The sequence below is a fragment of the Zonotrichia albicollis genome, chromosome 2, assembly GCF_047830755.1.
Source record: "Zonotrichia albicollis isolate bZonAlb1 chromosome 2, bZonAlb1.hap1, whole genome shotgun sequence".
NCBI classification, from domain to species: domain Eukaryota; kingdom Metazoa; phylum Chordata; class Aves; order Passeriformes; family Passerellidae; genus Zonotrichia; species Zonotrichia albicollis.
The window spans coordinates 113,808,796-113,833,008 of NC_133820.1; the positions used below are offsets into that span (position 1 = coordinate 113,808,796).

General features: G+C 38.0%; 1 protein-coding gene across 1 annotated transcript in view; it reads right to left on the reverse strand.

Annotated features, from left to right (window-relative positions):
* The window catches only part of ZPLD1 (zona pellucida like domain containing 1), a 72,977-nt gene that overhangs the window by 15,074 nt on the left and 33,690 nt on the right, over positions 1–24,213 (reverse strand). Inside the window, exons 2-4 of the mRNA XM_074536068.1 lie at positions 14,638–14,751; positions 5,969–6,082; positions 589–809 (exon numbers count right to left, since the gene is read on the reverse strand). Of these exons, the coding sequence (XP_074392169.1) occupies positions 589–809; positions 5,969–6,074 (327 nt within the window). The 5' untranslated portion in view covers positions 6,075–6,082; positions 14,638–14,751. The remainder of the gene's footprint in view (positions 1–588; positions 810–5,968; positions 6,083–14,637; positions 14,752–24,213) is intronic.

Consider the following 24,213-nt stretch of genomic DNA (forward strand, 5'->3'; position numbering starts at 1 on the left):
GCTACAGCTGGAAAAAAAGAGTCTTGAATTGGCTGAACTGTTTTTTTGTTGAAATTTTAAAAGAAAACTCACCCTAAGTCACAGAGCATATCAAACATTTCAGCAAAATTATTATAAACAAAACAGGGGGTTTGTTATAAAAACTGACAGGCATCAAGTACAAATAAGAATTTTGGAGAGAATAACACATTTTTAAACTTGTTTTTTTAAGTTATTCATTGGTACTTTAATTTCGCTCAATGTGATACACATGAACTATCAAACTCTCCACTTCTGCAAAATTTAAGGCATGGTCATCAAGATTTTTAGAAAGACCTTGGAATAATCTCATTCTTCCATTGAAAAAATACTTAAATAAAAATTACACTTTCTAGTCAGAGCACAAATGTGTCCCCCATCATATTTTCTCAATAGCAATCAAGATTATAAATCACCAGCTTCCTCTGGTTTTCTTTGAGTATGCAATATGTTTCCAACTGGATAAGACAAAGTAAATGTTATCTATGGAAGATACAATGCTGTCAAGGGCATTCATTTGATCCTATGTATACATAGCCATGCTATAATTTCACTTTGCTTTGGTCTTACCACTAAGGTGTTTCCACAAGATTCCAAAGTACTCAGATTGATGATGAAAATGACCACTGCTGGAAAGGTGTTGTTATTGATGAAGCCCCTGCAGTGGGCATCCCCATGTTTCCCATTCAGTGCCAGATCTGTCTCAGAATAACCAGAAAAAAGAACTGTGCAAAAATTTATCTTCATAGTAATCGTCTGTACTCCACAGAAAACATTGATATCTCGCTCAGCTGCAAGAAAAACAGAGAGAAAGACATTGTAAGATTTGAAGAAATCATTACACAACTATTGTAGCAGTTAGTCTAGCATTGTGACTTACAATCAGATAAATTTTCAGATTCCAGTTTCAGGAAAATATTAGAATATAAAGGTAGGAATTGCATTAGTATGAAGAACAGATCTGACTCTACCATTTTGCTGAAGAAAAAAACACAAGTTAATATAGTAACATAGTGTAAACAAGCAAGAAATATATTAATCCCACAGCAAATCTTTTAGTAGCACATTTGTAAAATGAAACACTGCAATAGAGTAGAAAACAGCAAGTGTTCAAATATTTGGAGTCTGATTAAGCAGCCCCCTCTGGAACAGAAATTTCCAGCAATTCTGAGAAATAGAGAAGGCCAAGCTCTACCTCCCAGCCCACTCTGGCATGAAAACTGGCTACATTTTTCTGAGTTGTCTGGAGTCCACTTCGTATGAGATCACAGTCTCAGGCTGTGCAGACTTTGAAGTACAATCAACAGCATATCAGAGTAATTTATTATGATCTCTCTAAAGTTGGTTTTCCCTGGATTTTGGCTTTGGGTTTTTTTTTTAAGAACCATCAACTTGAGCTTTAATGAAAAATCAGTTGGCTCTTGAAAGACTATGATCAATACCACAAAGCATCTTGCAGTCTTTCATTCTGTGCATTATGACAACACAAAAGACCTAGAAAGAAGCAGCTGTTAAAACTGATCAGTTTTTGAAAAGCAAAAAAAGTGTCTTTGCCAATTTGACCTTTTATTCAAAAGCTTTGAAGACTTTTATGTTGTGAATAGAAAAGCATCAGGTTCAGATACAGACACAAGCAGCAGATTGTCTTGCTTTAAAGCTCTAACATTGCTCTTCTTTAAGCTCTTCTTTGCCTGTAGATGGTTGGGGGGCTGTTCTGGCATTTCCCCCCAGTACTTTACAAAAATACATACTGCATTGCATTAAACACAGACATTACTCCTTCATAGAACTAATTTATTACATCTGCTTAAAGATTAAGGGCTGTTAAAAATTGTAGAACAACTTCAGTCAATACTGTACCATTAAGCCTGCTAAAACGAATTGTTTCACTTCGTAGTCACAGCAGAGAGGAAATGAAATTTCCATTACAATGAACTAGTTCTTCCCCCATGGTACAGCAGCACAAGTAGTTTAATTTAGACAGCTTTAATGGTGGCTTTCAAGCCAAAACAATCAAGTGCAGAAATTAACAGGCCAAACTCAGTCCTGAGCTAATGCCATGATAAATGTTACTCACTGGGTGTAAATCTGGGCAGAAAGGTACTGGAGGCAAGACAGGAGTTGAAGTGATTTGGCATGAAATTCTCCTGGTTTGTACACAATCATAATCCCACTAATGTAACGCACAAAGATCAGGAAGCAGCATGCCTTCGTTTTCTCTGCAGGAGGACTATTACCATCCATTTAATGAGTGTACCAAGGTAGAGGGGCCAGCACAAAACAGGGAATGGCAAATTGTGCATTTATGCTTCCTTGGGCTGACGCACAGACAGATCATAACAAATTGCAGGATGTAACAAAGTAGCTCAGTTAATTTCATAACTCACCTCAAGCCTTTTCAGAAAGCAGAATAATAACTTTACCAATTAACTTATCATTACTGCTTGCAAAATTATCATTTGACACTATGGGAGATGAGACCTATCATACAAAACCAACTTCTGCATGATACAGGAGGAGGATAAACAACCTTTCCAGACTTAACCTTTTCTGCCCGCTATTTCATGAAGAACTATTGCTGCCAAATTAGTCCATTCTGGAAATAAAACATTTTTTGTGCAGAAATTTATCTGAAGCCAGTCCCAAACAGATCTAATGCCCTCTAAGTTGCTAAATATGCAGCACATTTGTTGGCAATTTGGGAGGGTAAATATTTCCTATATAAGTTAAAAGAAACGAACAAGCAAAAAGTATTTGCATTCCTGCATTAAAAGCCTCTGGTTTTCTGAGTCAGAGGAGTGACGGCTTTAAGGTTATGGCACCCAGCTGATGAAGCCTTAACTGTGAGGGCCTCAGAGATTCCATACAGGCAAATTTGGTTTCTTTCTGACTCAAATCACATAAGCTATCTACAGCCAGAAGTGCTCATGGATGTCTCTCAAGCAAGAGGGTAAAGCCCAAGAGGTACACAGATCCTACAGAAACAGAGACGATCCTGAATTACAGACAGACTCATGGGAGAAAATGCTGGGAGCTCCACTGCCCACTTCTGCTCTGTTACCCCTCCACCCATTGACAACTCACCCCAGGGCAGGCAGCAAAAAACCCTCAGAGGAGAAGAGTTTCCACAGAACACCACTGATAAAAGTCATTCCATCAGAGGAAGAATGAAATGTCCTGTGTAGTTCAAAACCAGTTTCTCCTCATGAACCTCCTCTTTGATCAAATCCCTGCTTTGATATTAAATTAAAATGCACAGTGTATGTGAAAAATCTGCAACATTTCCTCGGTCCCTACAAAGTTTTCAACATGAACTCAAGGTAAGAGCCCCCTGAATCAAAACTGCATGTCCCAACTGGAGACAGACTGATATGGCTCTATGTCCCAGAAGCCTTGCAAAAGCTATGCTTCACTGCAATGCAGATCTAAAGTTTTTTCCCTATGTAAGCTTTCTGAATGATGGCAAGATCTAACCTAATTATATATCCTCTAGAACAAATCTAGCTTTGGTACAAAAAAATTGCTGCATTTTCAGTCTACCAAAAATGGGGCTATTTTTTCCTTCATTCCTGATGACTATTGCATACCTGCACTCTAAAATAAACTTGCAAACTGCAGAAACAAAAGTTCTGTTTGATTGTCATCCTATTTATGCAGCACTATTCCCTATGCAAGAAGTCACCTAAGCGATGAATGATAAAAGCACAAACAAATGAAAAATGGATGAGCTCCATGGTTCCTCTAGGAAGGCTTCATTTGTCCTCTTTGTTGAAGACAACTCCTGTTTCTTATCAACATTTAAAGAAAAAGAGGAGACAACTTCAACACCCAGTGGCTTCTCCAGTATCTGCACATCATGCTTGGAATTCCAGCTGACAGCAATAAAGACTCCTTGTGTGGAACAAATAGGGAACAGGAAGAAAAATCTACCCATAACAAGGCTCTGTGAGTACAATATCTCAGCCTGGAAGATATTGGTTTTAAGATGTTCTCCTTTTTGACCTCTCCTGAGCCAAGTGCTGGGGAAGCCAGCACAGGAAGAATGAGCCCCTTCTCCCTGCAGAGGCTCTCTCCACCTTCAGCAGCCTCACAGCTCCACTGGCCCCAGCCCATTACACAGCATATGCCCATTTCTGCATTTTGAAAACAACACCTGGCAAATTTGGGGCAAAAGGACTTCTTGGCTTTTACCTCCATCTCAGATGCACAACTAACAAACAGAATTTTTTTTCTTTCCTAGCTCTCAACATCAACAATAAGACTGTTGATTAAATCCTGGCCTTTGAATCTTTTATGACAAACAAGAAAAAGTAGGACTCTGCTCTCAGCTCTTATGGCCAGTTAGGGGTGAATTGGAATTTACTTTAAAAAAAAATCTGTTTGCCTGTAACCTAAACAGATTTTCTCCCAATTCAATCAGATTTGGCAGAAATGGAATCTGATATGACTCATTTTTATGAGACAGAACTGCAAGAAGCCCCTAAGTACCCTCAATAAGAGATGAATTCAATTCCCGGGTATCACATTGCAAACAAACACTGGCGCGGAGCAGGTGCAAAAAATGACCAGAGAAAAATTTTAAAACAGAGAAAGAAGAACATAAACTTCCTTCTACCTGTTGCAAACATCTCAAGAAGCCTGAAACAGGGACCAGATAAGCCACAATTACATAAGAAACTCAAAAGGTAGCTCTGAAGCAAGTGGGCAAAATTCACGCACACTTCAGAGCCAAGTCTGCAAAAATTGACACTAAATGGAATATATTTATTATTAATAGAATAGGAATATATATATATTAAAAAGTAGCTTGCAAAATATTCAGCTAAATTGTGATTTTCTCAGGAATGGAGACAATGTATTTGATCTTTGCATGTCTTATTTCTCTGTTCTTCATGTTCATATTGATTAAGTGGAAAAGAATCAAACCCACTGTTGGTCCTTATGCCAACAAAACACCTAGCAGTGTGATAGTAACATGGGATTCAATAAACCGACTTTCTGCCTTCTGCTGACTTAAATTTAATAAAAGAGCTGACCCTTCCTGAAAAAAAATCAAAACTTTTATTATTCAGAAAGCAACAACAGGAGAGGTATTACAGTGTAATACTATACTGAGTGTTCATTACTGAACTATTCAAGTCAATCGCTATCTCAGAAAAACAAGATGTGAGAGACACAGTATTCACAGGCTTCTTTTTATTATTCTTACTCTGCCCACGACACAACTCAAGCAGGAAGGATCAGCAATGTAATAGAAACTAAAGGATCCTTTGCCTGAGTAAACCCTGATACCATGTCACCAAGACTGACATTTCATTTCTATTTCTCCTTGTATTAACAGCTCTGAGCATCCAATGTCCCCAAAATGACTTCATTCCCATTTTCTTAAAAGAAGGAAAATACATCATCCATAGACAAAACTCATTGCTTCACGTGTCCCTAAGCAAGGACTTAATGCTGAAGCGAGGCACTAAAATTTTGCCATCAAGGTAATTTTGCTTAAAATAGATACCTATTTCTTTATTTTAATAAAATGATATAATTATATTCTCTTACCCAGGAAAAAGAAAACTATAAAACCTAAACATGAAAGAAAACCTAGTTAGAAGTGTGAGAGTATTAAATCTTTAGAGAACATTTACAACAATATGAGCTCTGGTGAATGTCTTGGGCAGTTTAGAGCACTGGCAAAAGCAGGTCAAGCCCCACTGGTGTGAGGGGATTGGTTTGCCTTGCTACCAGGCTGAATTTGACCCATTGTGCAATTAAGAAGGAAGTAAAGTGCAGCATTAGGCAAGTTCATTGTCACAAAAACAGTTAAGACTCACTTAATCTGGAGTCCTACCCCCAGGCCTTAGACAGATTTAAAGCTCTGTATTTAAAAATAAGCACTGCTTTGAACCAAGACAATAAAGAAGCCATTAGAAAAAAAAGTCTATTAAATACTTACCAGGAAACCTGCTATGGAGGTTAGCATCACAGTTGTATCCATTGAACTGAGCAGTCACTGGGAGCACTTCAATCATCAGCAGGAGCAGCAACCATACCTGTTCCATTGCAAAACCTAGCAAAACATTGAGTGGTTATTACACACATCTGTTCATTGCATTAAAGATGCTCACTGCAAACATTCCACTGCTGGGAGGCGATGATCTCCAGCAAAGGAACTGGGGATAAAGCTCACAAACTTGTGGGAAAGAGGTCACAGGCAGCAGGGCCCATTTCTCTGCTCCTGAGTAATGCCTAATTTCTATTAACTTCCAACTTCAATCATAACTAGCAAAATAAGGCATTCAAGGATAATAGAAAAGGGAAAAAAACAAGCCTAAAATATAATGATAGATTAGAACTGCTTGAATATTTAAATTCCAATCGTTTTTTGATGTTTCAGCGTAAAATTGCTGAAGAAAGACATCTTGGCTATAATAAAACTATTTTTCCAAGTCATAGAAAACCACAGAAATAAATTGTTAGCTCAGAAATTCTGAGGTTCAAGATCCTATAATAAAAATGGGTTCATATCTTTTGCCAAACATTTGTTCTTTGCAGCACAAATGCAATTAAACTGAGCTTCCACAAAGAGGTGGTGCAGACACTTGCATCTACTTGAATTGTATCTGGCAATCAGAACACATGAATTTCAAGTGTTCTCAGTAATGATTCGTTTTTCAAGGAAAGCTCCAAGGTGTAATACCTGTGGTACTTACCACAACCAAAAAATCCCAACTTCTTATACCGCTGTCAAAAGCATCCCAAAATATTGAGATTTTTGTCAGAGAATCCAAGAGCACTAATTTTTTGTTTGGTTTATTTTGTTAGTTTATTTGTTTGGGGTTTTTATATATGTAAGATTTTGTCATTCTAGAGAATATAGCTGCTGATGTAGACCCCAAATGTGGCAATGTTCTCCATTTGCCTATACAGGAACTCAGTAATTCCAAGATTTCGGAAATTGCTTCCTCTAAGAGCACAGATCACCTCTCTCCAAGTGGATAAGGTACATGTGCAAACTCCAGAGATGTAGCACTCCTCATTTCAGCCATACCTGGCATGGCAAGGGACTGTCCTGCATTGCTAAAGCTGGCCACAGCACATGGAGAGAACACGAGACAAAATGTCACTCTTTACTGGATCTTTCATGGCTACACAGCAGTGTGAGCCGCTTCTCCTCAACAATGCAAAGGCTTTCATTAATTTTCAAACCATGCTCATTTAATGCTCTGCATTGAAAGAAAGACCCCTAGAGGACAGTCCCACATGCTTTGTCAATGAACAGATCAACTCCAAGAAAACACTGACCCAAATTCTTCTAAAAAGTCAAAGGTGTGTCCAAGTGTACAGCCAATGATTCTTGTGTAATTCTGCTTGGAAGTACACAGAATAAAACCAGAATTGGAAACACCAGCTTCCAGCTACGCATGCACATTTGGGGAGCCAGGTGTAACTTTTGCTATTATCACATCCAAAAGCTGCTCTCCAACCTAGTTCTTCTCAACTTGCTCAACAAGTGAGTTACAGCAACAATGCAACCTCCTTTTTGTTTTAGGTGGATACCTAATTCCAAACAAAAGCACTCTTTGACTCTTAACACTTTTTCCATTAGATTCCTGTGGAGATTGACAGCACTTGCAGCTAATGTTGATGAAGAATTGTGAGAACATAAGAAAGAAAATAAAATTTCCAACTGGGTTGCTATGAAACCTCTGTATTTTCATGATCTCTTCACCCTGTCCATCACTCTCAGACAGAGAAGCACAGCAGTGTTTTGCTTGTTTGTTTACTATGAAAATTTATACGTTATTTTTAAAGAAACATCTTTTCTTTCAGAATATTGGCATTTTTCCAGTGTTCTGGAGCTTTACCTCTGCTTGTGCATACAGCAGTTATATTGATAAAGTCGATATTACTGTTCTCTTGTATATGGGCTGGTTTCTGATGTCCATTACAATGGGATATATCAAGGATATACCAAGATCTAAATCTGAGTTTAATTTTCTAACATCCACAGTGTTTTTCTGCTAGTAAAAAAATGTTTGAAAAGAGTTAAATGAAAGATGCCACTGATAAAGCTGTAATTTTTATTTTATATGAAAAGCAGAACTTCACAATAAATTCTAAAATTTTAATTATTAAACATAACTTAGACTGCTTCATTTTGGAAGAATGATAGATGATTGCTAAGGAACAAATCTGAATTAAGACATTAAGTATTTATAGCATTATTTCTCTAGCTATATTCAGAACAATTCAGATTTTAACACAACCAATAATGTCCTACTTGCTTTTTGGCTATTGACTCATCTGCATATGAATCAACATGCAGATCCACATCACCAATTGAGTTTACTCCTGCTGCTTTTGGTTAAATAAGCTATGAATATGCATAATTTTTCATTTTTCAAGAGAACTGTAGGGCTAGAAAGCATCCTGGGAGGCCAACATCACTGATCTGCCCTCACCAGACACAACTAAGGGAGCCATTTTTGCTTTTCCAGTCTGGTCTTAAAGGCCCCCAGCAAGATATTTTTCAACAGAAATTTCTGAACTTCAGCCCTCCCAAATGTATAGGTCATCCTAACCAAAAGTTTTCTACCATACCAATATGGCTGACCATTTAATACAATTATAGAAGCATAAAAGTTCTATCAAAATAATAGCAAGAACATGATATGATTGCTGATGTATAAATATGAAACTAAAAATCCATGTACAAAATCATAAGATAGCATGCAAGTGTCAGGAATGGGATTATTTATAATCCTGGAGTGAAATACATGAGGAAGATATCTGCCTTTTTTCCTTCATTTAGTGTGCAAGTCTTAGTATGCATTTTTTGAGGAATGCTGTTCTTGATGGTTTAAAAACAAAAGGCTTCTTTGATCTACAACAAACACATCTGGCTGTTAAGAAGATTTCCAGAATTAAAAAGATGCCAACACATACTGCAAGGGAAATCTGACCCCTTCTGTTCATTAAACTCCTAAACAGCAAACCCATATAACGTTTCACTGCTGTACCCAGACTCAGGCCCTGCTGTTCTGTGCTGCTCACCACTGAAGAGTACAGAGAGGTCAGAGTTGCAACAGGCAGTGCTCACTTCAATTGCTATCACTTTACAAAGCCCTCGTCCCTGCTTTGATAAACTTCACTGTATCAGAAAACCTGCAGAGAATTCCCAAGAAAAGATGTTTATGATTTAAACATCACAAGCTTTTGCAGTCAATTTAGGAATTTAATTCCACTGAGAAGGTATAGTTTGATTTAAATTCCCTCTTCTTTCCTCTGTCATGACCTGATATTCATTTATTTTCTCTCCCATCCTCTCTAAAAAGATCTTCAAAAATTTTCCATTGTCAACAGTATTCACTGACTCAGCCCTACATTTTTATTGAATTGCATTTGTAAGCCAGTCGCAACTTCCAAGTGCATTATTACTTCAAATATTCTTCCTGTATTTTATAAGAACTTTCTATAGTCCACTGCTTATTCTCTATTTTTAATCCACAGGGTATGGCAGTTCAGCAGAATAATATGGTGATCCTCATGCCTTCTGATTAGATATATCTTTAAAAAAGTATAGCTAATATTAATAACAAAAATTTCTGAAAGAAAATTATAGATGTGTTGAGCACATAATAAGCTGGTGCCACATTAATAAGTGTTTTCATACATGCCTGGTATACCTAGTAACTGCTTAAATGTTGTCTAGCAATGTACACTAGGTATTTACAAGTAATGAAATAGGAAGTTTACTTCTGCTCACAAAAATATTGTCAAATTATCATTACATAGTTCAACAGGCCCATCTCAGCCATCTCTTGACAAAATAGCTCCTTGTCCTCCTGGCTTGCATTCATCTTTCGGTCCCACTTGTTTCTGCATGTGCACCCAAGATGTGAGCAGCTGTGAAGTGCATTTACTGCGCCACTGTCAGGTCCTCCAGAACCACTTTGCTTCTAAACACACAGGAGACTGCTTGCCATCACTCAAAAGTAACCCAGTGAACAAAATCAGAAGAATATCTCTCTACTTCAAATTCTTCAGTGGAACTTTTTCTTTTGACTTGTACATCCTGTTGAAATAAATTATCCAGATAGTTTCAGTGTTGCCTTCTACTTTATCTCCTTGGGTCTTATGATGCAGATAAAACAGGACTTGGATCTTTACAGCAACTGTTTTAAAGATAAGTCTATCAAAAGGTGATAATTGCCTTTTTTAAAAGGTTTTTTTTTATAGATAAAGGGCAACTGAGATGCAAACAACTTTAAGACACATTTCAACTACAAAATTTCTCTATGTTTATAGATAATCTTTGGTTCTGAGACTTTGAAACACATATATCTTTTTTAGAGTGTTCTGTGATTTCAGACCCCATAGTGCCATCACATTCCTGACACCTAGAAAAACCTGCAACATGGAAAAAATAAATATATACATGCACATGCATATATGTACATGACAAATGCAAACACACAGAGGCACACACATGAGCCTTGTAGTTCAACAGTCTCCTACTAAACCTATGAACAGCCTGTATATTCCCAAAATTACAGTATTTAAGACTCACAGCAAATGTAATAATTTGATATATATGAGGAAATAATAAAACTAAGAACATCAGAAATCGGTGCACCTCAGAATGTACAAAACCAGATGATTGTTCACACATGGAAAATGTGAAAATATTTTTCTTTAAAATAAGTAAACTAATCTCTCTTGTAGCTATTCAGAATACAGTAGTTGTGGACTGAATGAGAAAGACCATGATTTAAAAACACACATTAGTCAGGGAGAGACTTGCCTTCAGCATCAATTATCTGGCCTCAGAATGACCTGTTTGTACTTCCTAGTCATATTTTTGCCCTCAGTTCTTGAGATTTATAAAAAAGAATCCTGAATTAGCTCCATAATATATTAGGTTTGTCATTAAATATTGGGTAAAAGCTTGGAACATCTCCTCAATCTATTAAAATACTACCAGAACAAAGTGGGAGCTTCCCCTGACCAATTCTAAATCATAGCTAAAGCCTCAAATGCCAAGATGCTTTGTGAATCAAGTAGGTGCCCATATTCTCCAAGGAAAATGAGACTGAAGAAATTTTTGCAGCTTTTGAAAAACAAATCTTTTGCTTTGGTTCAAAATTTTAAAAAGTTCTAGCGTAAGTTAAAAGAACTTTGTGTTATTTTCAAGTCTTTTTACAATAATCTCTTTCACAGAACAAAAGAGCCAAAAGGTTTGAGAAAGAGATGTTAAGTTTCCACAAAAAGAAGCTACAACAAAATCATTAGACTTTAATTTGAAAGACCCCAGATTTTCACCAGCACACTACAATGGGCAACTCATACTCAAGATCATAAAATATTTATATGGAAGCAGTACATAATGTTCTTATGAATTGAAATGAAATAATTCTAAACCCTTCTGAACACCAAAAGGCTGAAAACCTACATCTGCTTCCAGAATTCACAGCTCAGTGTTTTTTGTGTCTCTTATGACTGTAGTGAGAAATAAATGTATATGTTGGGTAAATAATAGAAGCCTTACAGCTCTGGAATCTATAAGACCAGGTGTGTTTAGAGAGAGGCAGCAGCACAGGTCCATCTGGAGATTCATCTCAGAGCCTCAGATAGGCAAAAATCCAGCTGAGACAGTTTTTCTGCTTGCCTAATGACTGGGGAAATTTAATTGGTGTACCATACTGCCAAAAAGCTCTTAAAAAATTACAAACCTACCCTCTAACACTACAAAACATTCCTAATAAACTTTTATATATTGTATCTTAGTATATGTGTATGTCTTTATTTTTACAACCAATCCTTGGATGCACTGACTTTTTTTTTTATCTAGTCTGAAAAGAAACTGAGTTAACTGCATATTTACAATGTAAGAAGAGAATGGTGATCAAGTGAATACTACACCTTTATGAAATATTTCCAGGAGATTTATACAAAGCAGCATAATACCTTCTTCCAAGAAAACAGACTACTGAGAAAATACAATTATAATAGTATAAATAAATCTAAACAACTATTGTTGAACAAGCCAGAGATCTTGACTTACTAGGTCTATTTAAATTTATTCACTTGCAAGTGTTGAGGTCTGTTTTCCTGCTATTCTGTGCTAAATAGCAAATTTATTCTAGCGTTTCAACTACATCCATTAGTGAAATAATATTCTTCATAGGTGATATCTTCCCCCTACACTGTTCCATATTACTTTCACCATAGCTCTGCTTAGTATTGTCTACTACATCAGAAAAACTTTGACATCAGCAAGATACCTGAGAAAAAAAGAAAGGAAATTCAGTATAAGATTTGGAGACTATTGCAGTGACTAGTCTGAAAAGATTACTTTAGCTCAAGTTTGGATGTTCCTGACAAATCAAGTCCTCCTTTTAATCATTAAAATCCACATAATTTGGCTTGTTGTGCTCTGCTTTTCTTTAATTTTGTGGCTAAACTCTTTAGTGGATACAACTGAAACACCAGGAACATAAACCAACCGAAAACATTGATAGATTCCCTATTGAGGTCACTGCACTTCTGACTCACATCATAAAACTAAAATAAAAATCATGTTGGATTTTCTTTATCTTACTTCAGCCACAAAATACTATAAACAAGCTGATTACAAAACAAGAGCCATCAGATAAACACCAGCTGGGCCACATTCACTTACAGGCTGGCAAGCACATAGAGAAGTATCTGTAATGAACAGAACTACAGTGTTTAAGACACTGTCTAATTAATCCAATAGTGAGGAAAAAAATGGGATCATTTAGCTCTATTGAAGCTGGTTTACATTGTGTTTCTCCTTCACTTTCAGTGGAGACACTGCAATTTGACAGTCACTGAGACTAAAGCAAGTCCAGGATCACCTTGGACTGAAACACAAAAATAAAAGCTGTGACACGTCCCCTGCACAGGTAGTGTACAAAGACTGCCCCTAAAACCTGGAACTAAGAGGCTGTTCCTAAGCTTAAATACATTCTCCACACATGCACATTCAGTGTCTAATTCCTTCTCAGACCACTGATCATTATAGGGGTTCCACCAGCTAGCAAATTTACAGAGCAAATTTACAGAGACTGTCAAATCATCTGATAGAGGCCCCTGAAGTGTCATCACATTCTACTGGCCTTCAGTAGCCTCCAGCCATGGTCTGGATTCAAACACACTGATCTAGTGATGAGATGCACTTAATCCTATTGCCTGACCCCAGAGCCCTGCAATCACATGGGCAGATAAAGATCTAAACTAGTATCATTCTACTTAATTGCGCTTTTTATGATTTTGAAGAGAGTGATATAAATATAAATCTTCAGTAAAATAATGCTTGATGTCACTAGCAAGTAGATTATACTGCAGCCATCTGTTTGCAGTTTGAAAAGTTACCAGTAAAATAAGACTTGCCTGACAAAAAGCACCAAGAGTTTATGCCATCAGGATTAGTTCAATTTCCTCACTTCTAGAAACAACAACTAAGCACGAAGGATGTGGAATAATGCTGCAGTAGAGTACAACCTTATCCAATCCTTGGAAGTTAAACAAATTAGCAGTAAATAATGCTGCCAATATCTTGGTCAAAGAAAGCATGTAATACCACAGATTTCATAAACTATGAAATCAAAGAGATTCTGTTCCCAAATTTATATTTAAAAAAGAAAAACTGCTTCTACTGTGAAATAAAAGAGATTCGCTTATGGCTATTTCTTTCATCATGTTTCAAGTCCGTGTTGTAGCCATCTGGGACTTAAAACAAGATTTGAAGTAATTTTTGAGCCAACCTGTAAAACAAGCCTGAGGTGTACTGCTGAAGATCTAGTAGAAAAAAAACAAATCATCATGCACTGGTAAAACCATTCTTTGACCAAGAATATGTAAGCAGGGTCAGCATTCCTATCTCCTGCAGCTCTTAAGGCTTTCCCCCACAGTACACAAGGCAATTATAGTAACTATGTCAATTTGGACAGTATCAGTTCATCAGCTTAACCCAAGACTTGATTTCAAATCCCCGCGATCTTCGCTGAAGAATATATCGCTGTTATGATTACTTTAAAAATAAACAAAGGTGGTGCAATTACCATGTCCAGCTTTGTGACCGGAAACAATGTCACTTCCAATCAACAAACTCTTGTCATTCAGCTGCAGTGGAGCCAGATAAGAAGTCCTGCTTATCAAAATTTTCCTCCATCAATGCAATGACTGTGGGAACAGGCTGACTGACACCACAAGTTGGGGAAAATTGCCTTCTTCAAGTAATTGATTGTTTCCCTCCTGAAAGCAACATGAGGGGGTTTGACATACACTGATAGCCTCTACATTGCACAGGGCTTATAACCTTCCTCCTCCAGCGTTAATAGCACAAGTCTGGTCTGTGTACCCTTAGGTAAAAGCTAACTTGCAAAAGTCAATCCCAGTTGGACACTAAAGCCTTCATGTTTGCATCAGCCATTCCCTGCATGCTTTTTCCCCAACAAACTACCACTGAGATTTCCTAGTGAGGTTTAATTTGTCTGATGGGTGACAAAGTAAAAATTTCCTCTTAAAAGTAATGAATACTGTGATATTAACCACTATTTTAGTAAGTCCTAGTTGGCTGACATGGTGGGCACTTACCCAAATCCCCTGTAGCTGTTGAGTCAGCTGTACTCCATCTATCCCGTGCTCCTGCATGTGATCAACTGTTCAACTCCTCTGCCCTGCAGAACTTTTTCAGAAAATACTCTGAGCCTGTGGATGGAGGAAAAGAGACACTCATTATGAAAATTCTTTTTAAAATAGGTCTGGATTTCAGATGGGAAAATTTGACAGGTCTCAGAATACTTTACAAGCCTGTTCATCATCAGAATGAAACCTGAGTAGGCTCTTTATGGTGCCTTTTTTCAATCCTTTGCCTGTTTTTTTCTTGCAGGCTTTTGATCTGCTTTTTTCCACTTGTATGAAGAAATCCAGAGGACCATGTGGGGCGAACAATCAACCTGGAGAAATTATTCTGTCATCAGCTTGTTGAGGGAAAACCTTGTCTGCTTAAAAAGAGGGGTGGGAGGAAGGAGAGAGATGGAAGCATTGAGATAGGATCAGTAACTAAACTGCAAGGTTATCAATGTACCATTGTGTGTTGTGAGAAGTGTCTTTTGTGGTTTTTTTCAGCTCTGGGCTAAACTCATAGTACTAAACAAAACAAAAGCAAAAAGAGCGACATTTCACGCTGTGATGAAAATGTGATATAGGGGTGTCATCATGAATACAGGTGACAACAGAAGGATAATTACCAACAGGACATCAATGCACACAAAGCCAAGTGCACACAAAGGCAAAGATCAAGCTGCTAGAAACTAAGCCTGCTTCATAATGTCTACTCCTCTATTTCTGGGATTTAGGGGGGAAAGGGGAGGGGATGCTTATCTCCCATTTCTGGCATTAGACTTTCTTCCTCCTCCTGCCCCCTCCCTTCAGTTTATATTGTAACCATCTATGCTTGGAAGCTTTTGTTACACCTCTGGCCAGGGAAAACAGTGCATTATAGAGACAGCTATGAGGTGCTTGGATTTGTTGGAATGTGGGGCAGTTTTTAGAAGAGAAAAGCCCTGCCTCTGCCGTGCCTCCACTTTGGCCAGCTCCTCTTAAACATCCAAGTGCTGCAGAGCACATTGCATACATTGATGGCAACCCAGGCAGGCCCCACAGAGCAGACATGGCAGAACCAGCACCAACATGATGCACTGACTCCCCTCCTCTTCATCATCCTCCAGTCTCAGGGCAGTGACAGAGGAAAGCGGATTTTCCTCTTAACGCTGAAGTGTCGTACAAATCCAAACTAACATTTCTCTGTGTAATATCAGTTTCACAAACAAGTGCATTTAAAGAACAGTCTAACCTTGAGTAGGTTTCCAAAAATGAGAATCTCTACTTATGTTGTTTTATCGTTTAAGACATGTCCAATAACACAGCCATCTCTTGCCTTTTGGTCTTCAGATGAGATTATTGGAAGCATCAAATCATCATAAATCACAGCGCAATTTCTGCTTCCACTGACAGCAATCACAGCTTCTGCAACATCTGGGTTTCCTCCCTCTGCAGGAGCATGTACACAATGAAATCCTGACAGGTGTCATCCCACCTTTCCCTTGCTGCAGACTGTTTTTCAACAAATTAAGGAGACAAAGCACAAGACTGCAGGACAGGTCCTTATTATGAGAGCCTAACTGAAGGAGCTGCTCACCAGCAGCTGTCCATGGAGGAGCTGAGGCTCCTCCTGGGAGACAGCTCTCCCCAAAAGCTGTGGGAGCAGCTTGGCAGAGGTGAGCACACTTCCACCTGCCCAGGTGTGTGAGCAAAGTGGGTTAAAAGCTGGCTGGGCAGCACAGCCCCAGAGGCTGCATCCACTGCCTCCATCCCAGCAGGGCACAGCGCAGCACAGCACGCTCCCTGCGGCAGTCACTGCTCACAAGCACCTCTCACCTTTACCTGCTCAAGGATACAGTGATTACCTGGATGTTCCCAACCCCAACCAGCTTTTGCCACCTGGAAGGGCAGCTGGTTTCCCCTCAATCTATTAAAACCCCATAGGCAGGGTGAAAAACAGCCCAGCATGTTTCATGATTTATTAACTACTCTTGTTTACAGAGCTATGAATCAAGAAATCCCTGTTCTTAGTAAAAACAAGCCCTTCACTGCTATAACACTGTACCTATAAGTGACCTAAAGGATGTACCACACGCCCTCAAAAATCCAAGTTTCTTTTTTAGCTTCTCTTTGGAGAATTCATTAATTCCACTGCTATATAATGTGCTATTCCTGTATTCTTTACATTAAAAAAAGGAAATCCCTGAATCCTTTGACAGGGAAAAAACCAAACCAAAACAAAAAACCTGACTATTTCACCATTAACCCTTGAGAGAATGTGCCCCCAAATATTTGATTCTCCAATCTAAGAGTGTATTCATAAGGAAAACTATTTTCACCTGGTATAATATTCAATGATTTTGAAAGTTTTCAGCATGATTTCCAACAGCTATTCTGGCCAGAACAAATATAAGACTAGAGTTCTGTGAATAGATCACAATAAGCTTTCCAAATTTACCTCATAAAGAGACATTTTGCTCATTTCCAAATTAAAAATCTTTCTCCAGTCCACAAATCCTTCTGCCCATCTCACTCATATTTTATATATTATTAGAAATCAGACAAGCTGATTCTTCTAAACCATAATTTTCAAGGAGATTTGGACACAGTTTGCTTACTAATTTTATCTAATTGGCTTCTAAGGAACTTTTTCTTTTCATATAGAAGGGTATAACACATAAGCAAAAACATTTCTTTTCCCCTCTTCTCCAGAACATAAAAGCCCCCACACCTTGCTACCCATATCTAAATACCTGTGAAGAGACAAAGAAACTGCAAGAGAATAGAAAAACTCAATGGAGAAGAACAAATTTCAGATAAAAGATTATGTCCAAAGATTTGAACCAGCCCGCATGCAAGCCAAATTCCACTGCTATTTTGCCCACAATGTAACTACATATTTTGCCAGATTTGCAATTATTGTAATAAAAACAACATAGATGAGATAATCCTTTATTATTAACCACAATAAAAAAAACTCCTAGGTTTTATCACTATTATCCTCTAATAGATAGCTCTGGAATTATCTTAAACTTGCTTCTACCAAACACAGACCACATCAGAATTTCAGTGTTAATATGAAATTCTACAAACCTCAGCTACAGTGAAGCACAGAGGCTATTTCAAAACAAAATATTCTTCAATGTCATAAGTCATATGAAATTCCCATTCTCAGTTTAAAAGTGAAATGCTTTGCTCTGTGAAGAGGGATTCTGGGTTTTTTGGAAATGGGCTCTGAAGCTGCACAGTGATTGCTGGAGCATCCATGAAATGAGTTCTGCAGCTTAAATGACCTTCTAATGGAACAATTCAGCCAAAGCACATCTCCACTGTTTAGAAACAGAGGATTTTTTTATGCGCAACTATAAAAGTAATTTTTCTAAAAAAATGTGCTTTTTGTCAACATCAAATGTTTAAAATATGTCTAAAAAAAAAAAAAAAAAGATAGTTAAAAGAACAACCTCAGCTGTCAAAACAGAAACAACCAAATCTTTCTGATAAAATAACCTGTCAAATTTTGGCATATTTTTGGGACATATATCTGTGGATAGGCTTTTATTTGAGAGTATTCTCATGGATTTTCTCCCAAGACATCAACATCATCATCCATGTTAAGTTCTTCTGACAGTGAAATTTTTTAATCCTCCAAACAGGCCCCCACTCCTCCTCCAGTTGCTTTGTGTTTCTTACAGCTGTATTCATCTGCACTTAAACTCCACACACACACACTTGCTTTTCTAGGCATTTCTCAGTATTAAGTCCACATTGAGCCCCCTGATATAAGCAATTCACATTACTACCCAAGTTTATTTTCTAAAAGATCAGACCTAATTCAAACCCCAGCTAAACTGGATTAACAACTTATATAATTCTTACTGTACCAAATCAATGTGTGCTGTAACCACAAGGAAAAAAAAATGTAAAAAAATCAATACTGCATGAGAGATTCTTCCCTAGTTGTAATCAAATATACTCACACAAACATATGGCTTAAAAATTGTCATGGCTGTTTACATTATTGGCATCTAGAGAAAGTGCACGCCAGTTTTAACTGAATAGTATTCAACCTCAAAACCATCTAGTTCACTTTCTATCTTGCCAAAACAATTGTAATTTAAATCTCTCCAATGCAATCTACTAGCAGAACAGGGAGCACAAGTGAGAAAAATGATCATGAAAGTACACCTGCACTGAAACATCACAGAACCCAAATCCAGTTTAGGCAAAGTTTTACCAAAGGCAAAATCATGACCCGAACAGATTGTGAATAACCCTGGCATCAGTTTCATTTGGGTACAGACCACAAAACTGGGAAAGACAAATCCCTGTTAATTTTACTAGCACACAACAATATACATCAAAAGACCACTATGTTTCAGTATTAGCAGAGGTAAATGTGAATTAGAAATGGCTGTGGTTACAATTTGGGAATTGAAATAAAAAATACACACAAGACTCCTTCAGCTTCTCTGGATTTACGCAAACCTGCCTGCTCAGTGGTAATAAATACATACTACCTATGCTTTAGAACAGCATTTAAACCAGCTCATTTCTACATTGAAAACTCCTTTTTATTTCACAACTCTGCTTTTTAGTTTTAGATTTTTAAGCCCCTACTGGCAGAACCTACAACTAATCTACATCAACACCGTAGATTACCTTAGCTCACCTGCAGCTGTTTTGAAAAAGAGTTTTCGTGTTGACAATTACAGACTTGACACCTCAGTGTGAAAATAAATCTGGAATTCAACTTCCTTTTGGATTATACAGAAAATTTTTGGTTTGTCCCAAATCAAAAAAAAAATTAAAATTTAAAAAAAAAATCACCACATTACCATTTGCTATCTTATCTCCAGTTATAGAGAGTTACGCTTTTCATACACAAGACCCAAGTTTGTTTTTAAGGCTACAATTTCCAAATATGCACACTCTTTGGTAGCATTAGATGAATCCTGAACACTGCACACTTGTATGTAACAACTGAGGCACCCTCCTTTATGAACATATTTCCACCTCCCATCCAAACCCACAGTCTTTATTCCTGTCCTAGATTATTCTTTGTTTTTCAGTAGTTAAAGCATTTTCTTCTTCTGCAGAGGCCCCCTCATCCCTCAGATGAGAAGAAAGGGTGTTTTTGACCTGAAAGGAATATTCACCTGGTCCTCTTGCTTTACAGCATAGCCTTTTTCCTTGTCTCCTTCTGCCATTAGCTTCTTCAACTAAATGCAGATGTCACCAGCCTTTCTTTAGAAAAGGGAAATAAGTGTCCCATTAAGTACTTAGAGGAGTGGACAGATTCTCCCATTCAGCTGGTTCCCTACACACTTGCTGGTGCTGAACAGCAAATCTTCTATTTCTGAGAAAGGGCTATCACAGAGAGGTCATTTTCCTCTAAGTGGTTTCCTTATTTCATCTGTTCTCAAGTTTAGTGTTAAGTTGCTGAAAGATTACCTCATTCACATGATTGCGAGCCTGTTCGCCTCCAGAGTGTAGGGTGAATGAGGCAATAATCATTTGTTGGAAAAATACAGGTAGTTTAGCTTGCATTGCAAAGAAATATGCCTAAAATTGTCATTATTCCAGTGACAAATCCTGAGACCTTTATTTCCTTTTCAGAGAGTCAGGCCCTGCTCACAATGGGGAAAAATTACATGCAGAGAGTCCCAGCTTCTGCTGCAGCTCAGTGAGAGCCCAAAGTGAGCTGGGCAGAGGGGCTGCCTCACCAAGCACTGCTGCAGACCATGTGTGCACCCACAGCCCAGGGCTTCTCCAAGAAGGAAAGCAATCACCAAGTAAGGTAGGATGAGAGTTTTATGTACTTTAGTACACCAGTGAAGGTCCCCAAGCCAAATGGTTCCGTGTGCCTCCTTTGGCGTAAGTGGGTTTTTCAGCTTTAGAGCCTGGTTTACATTACACCAGAAGGTTCTCTTGGAAGTCTCTTATATTTGGAGGCAGGGGGGATTTAAGCTACTTATTTTCAAGAAAAAAAGGAAAAAAAAAAAAAAAGCAAGTACAGTGTTAGTGAAATAAATGCAGAGTTTCCCAAGTTTAGTCAATTCATGGGCAGATTTCTAAGATCATTTTTGATAAGATTTTTCCCAGCCAAATACATTCACTGTTGCAGTTACTATGACAATTTTCTATAATTAAATGCAAGATTAAAACTTCAAAACAATAAGACCATTAAATGTCAGGAAACTCTAATAAAGGAGCAAAATAGAGTAACAGAGATCAGAAAGTTTTTTCCACAGAAGAGCCTTGACCCATTCCTCCTAGGCTGCACCTGCTCTCAGAACACAAAAGCAGCAAACTGCCCCTAGAAAGAAAAAAGCTTACTACACAACCCCTATGAACTGCATTTAAGATGCATGCTCATTATTTTGCAGAAGGAGCATGCAGCAGGATCAATATGCCATCAAGATAAAAGAAGAGTATAAATTGTCCTGAGAGTTGGTCAGAATTTTCTTTACTGTCAGCCAGGGAATTAAAAACAGGGCGGGAGGCATATTAAAACTGTGCTTTTATAAGCCTAATCAGTAGGCTGGAAAATGAGTTTCACAAAGAGATAATGAGCTCCCAAATCATAATTTGCCAAGGCTGCATCGATTTTCACTCATCTTCAGATCATTTACAAGCACCCAGCACAAGAACACCTTTCTGCCCCAGGCTCCCTCCAAGCAGGGACATGTGCCAGAACAGCTCTCCTTGTGCAAGGAGGAGTTCCCAGCTCAGTGGTTGGATCAGCTAGAAAAGGACATGATTTTGGATCCACTCGAGATGGATATTTCATGGTCATTATCAAAGCTGAGAATTAAAGCATTCTTGTGCCCTGTTGAACAAATATTTGCTTCCCCTCTTGGGCATCTTCACAGATATGGCAAAGAGATAATAATAATAAGCAGATGATAAAATCAGTTGTGCTGCCATCGTGGTTTTAGCAAGACTGTGTTCTCACCCCACTCCATCCCCAGAGCTGTTAGGGCATTTACCCAGTGCACAGGAGAACAGACTGAATGTCCCTCCTCCAGCTCCACCTTGGGGACCACTCCATTAGGTCAAAGGATGAAACTTACACCTGGGTTAGCGACAACGGGTTTGTCCCCACCAGCTCATACTGAAATGGCTAAATGAAGACTCTAATGTTAATCATAGCAAATGAGAAAATAATCCAGTTCAACATACATCTAGATCAGTGCCTACAGCACTGTCCTGAGCAACAAAGTTGAAATAATGCTCTCAGACTAGAGAGGAATTAAACCTAAGTCTTCTACATCTTAGTCAAGCAGCCAGATCCCTGAATTAACAGAGAGGAGCTACTGCAGAGGCAGCTTTCTATCACGGCCATCAAATTTTTTTACAAATAGCATCACGAGGGATAACAGAAGTTAAAACCATGATCTTTTCATTCAAGCTGACATTTGATTTCTTCTTTTATGGCAACACACAAAATCCACATACATAATCTACATTCTTGCTACCATGAGTCAGGCTTGTTTTCCTCTCCCACCCACACATCACCAATCCATAAATGCCCTATGCTAAAAGCACTCACTGGATTTTTTCAGGAGAAAGGTTGGAATCAGTCTTGTCATCTGACTCTTCTACACATCAAGCTATTTTAATTCCTCTATAATTTGTATTTAGAGTTAAGACTTATATGTACAAAATTCAATGTTAACTCCTCTCACTTGTTTCACCCTCTAGTGCTTTCATTTTATTTGATTGCACCCTGCTCTTGTCAGCAATTTAGACTGACCAGGTATTAATTGTCTATTATATCACATCTTTATTGTGTAGCAAGCACAATTTTCTCTTGTAAAGAGTTATCTTCATCCCAGGACCTGGTTGGATTCCAAGGGAGCAATTTGTTTGTCAGGGCAAAATTCAATAAAAAAATGTTGTTTATCTTCAGCAGCTATTTATTGTCTGCTACAGAGTAGAGTAATTAAAAACTGGTATAGTTTGAGGAAAGGGAATAGGTTGCTGAGTTGTTGTTTTCTGTTTAAATTTGGTGTTGTACTCCAAAATTCACTGGTACTTCAAAATAGTTTTTGCTCTAGCTAAAGGCACAATTATAAGGGGGAGGAGTGCTCCAATTTTTGGATAAATCCTTTCTTTTTTCCTTTCTGTCACATCTCTGAACAAGTTAGACATTCCCTAAGTTGTTCATTTCAGTGGAGAATGAGGAATACGTCCCTTACCTTAGTAGTCAGTCAAATAAGATCATATATTTCTGTGGGAGGTGGGAGGGGAGGAACCTGCTACTCTCTTTCTTTGATTGCTTGAACATGTATTTTTAATTGCAGAGTTTATCTCTCAAGGCAGGAAACAACGTACCCCACATTCTTCATTGAGAGAACTCAAAGCTGATGCTTCCTCCCTTTATTCACTAGCTGAACATGCCCATCACCAGACCTTAGCTGATCCATCTAATCCCCACTTTGAACTGTCCTTCTCTGAAATACTCTGAAGTTCTTTACTCTGCAGGTGACTGAGCACTGGAACAGGTTGCCCAGATAGATTGTGGAGTCCCCTCACTGGAGATATTCCAGACCTGTCTGGACACAACCCTGTGCTCTGGGATGACTCTGCATGAGCAGGGAGGTTGGACCAGATGGACCCATTGCGGCCCTTTCCAACCTACCCAGTCTGTGATTTTGTCCCTTCTTTGCTGTTGTACAAGAGTCTGCAAGACAACTTCTCAGGAGTGAAAATTAAAACATACTGGTGGTTCAGCATTAAACACCTTAATTTTCATCTTCCTCCATGTTAAACCAGCACAAATAGCTACAAAGTTTAAGCTCTAATTTTCATACTCATTTTCTAGAGAAAACACAGAAGAAATGAATGCTTGCAAATCTTCATTAGTCTGTACATTATGGAAAGATACTGTAGGCTAAATATCAGAATTGCCTATTAAATACCATAGCAACAGATCAAACTATATTTTAGTGCACTAAACAAAAACACTGCAAAAAATGAAAAAAACCCAAAAAACATTGTGATTAAATATATTTTTTAAAAATCCATAAAGTTAAAAGTTGAGGAATATATATTTTCTCAAGAATTACAGCTCCACTTGATCTATTTCTTTCCTTACTATTAAGTCCACTGAATTATTTATTCATTCAAGTGCTTTAATCAAGATAACCACTCAGAAGTCATTTGATTTAAAAGTACTGTTACTGCTAAATGCAGCAGTAACAGATCACAGGAATTTGCTGTTCACAATTACGTGTGGCAGCACAAAAACTTGCTGTACTGAGGACACACTGCATGGCTACAGCCAAGAAAGACATTTAAGGGTGTAACAGGATATTTTTGTCTTTCTATGATAAAGAAATACTGTTGTGAGAGACAGCCCTCTACCCTTTTGCTTAGCCCCAGGACCCACACCACACATGGTATGAAAGTTTATCCTGCGAGATGAGACAGTCTTTAACTTCAACATGTTTCAAGCCCACAGCTCTACCCATGGGAGCCAGGCTACAGCACAGAGGACCCAAAGCATTTTTAAAAAACTATCCATGAATCAGGTAAATACCCAGCAAATTTACTTGGACAAAA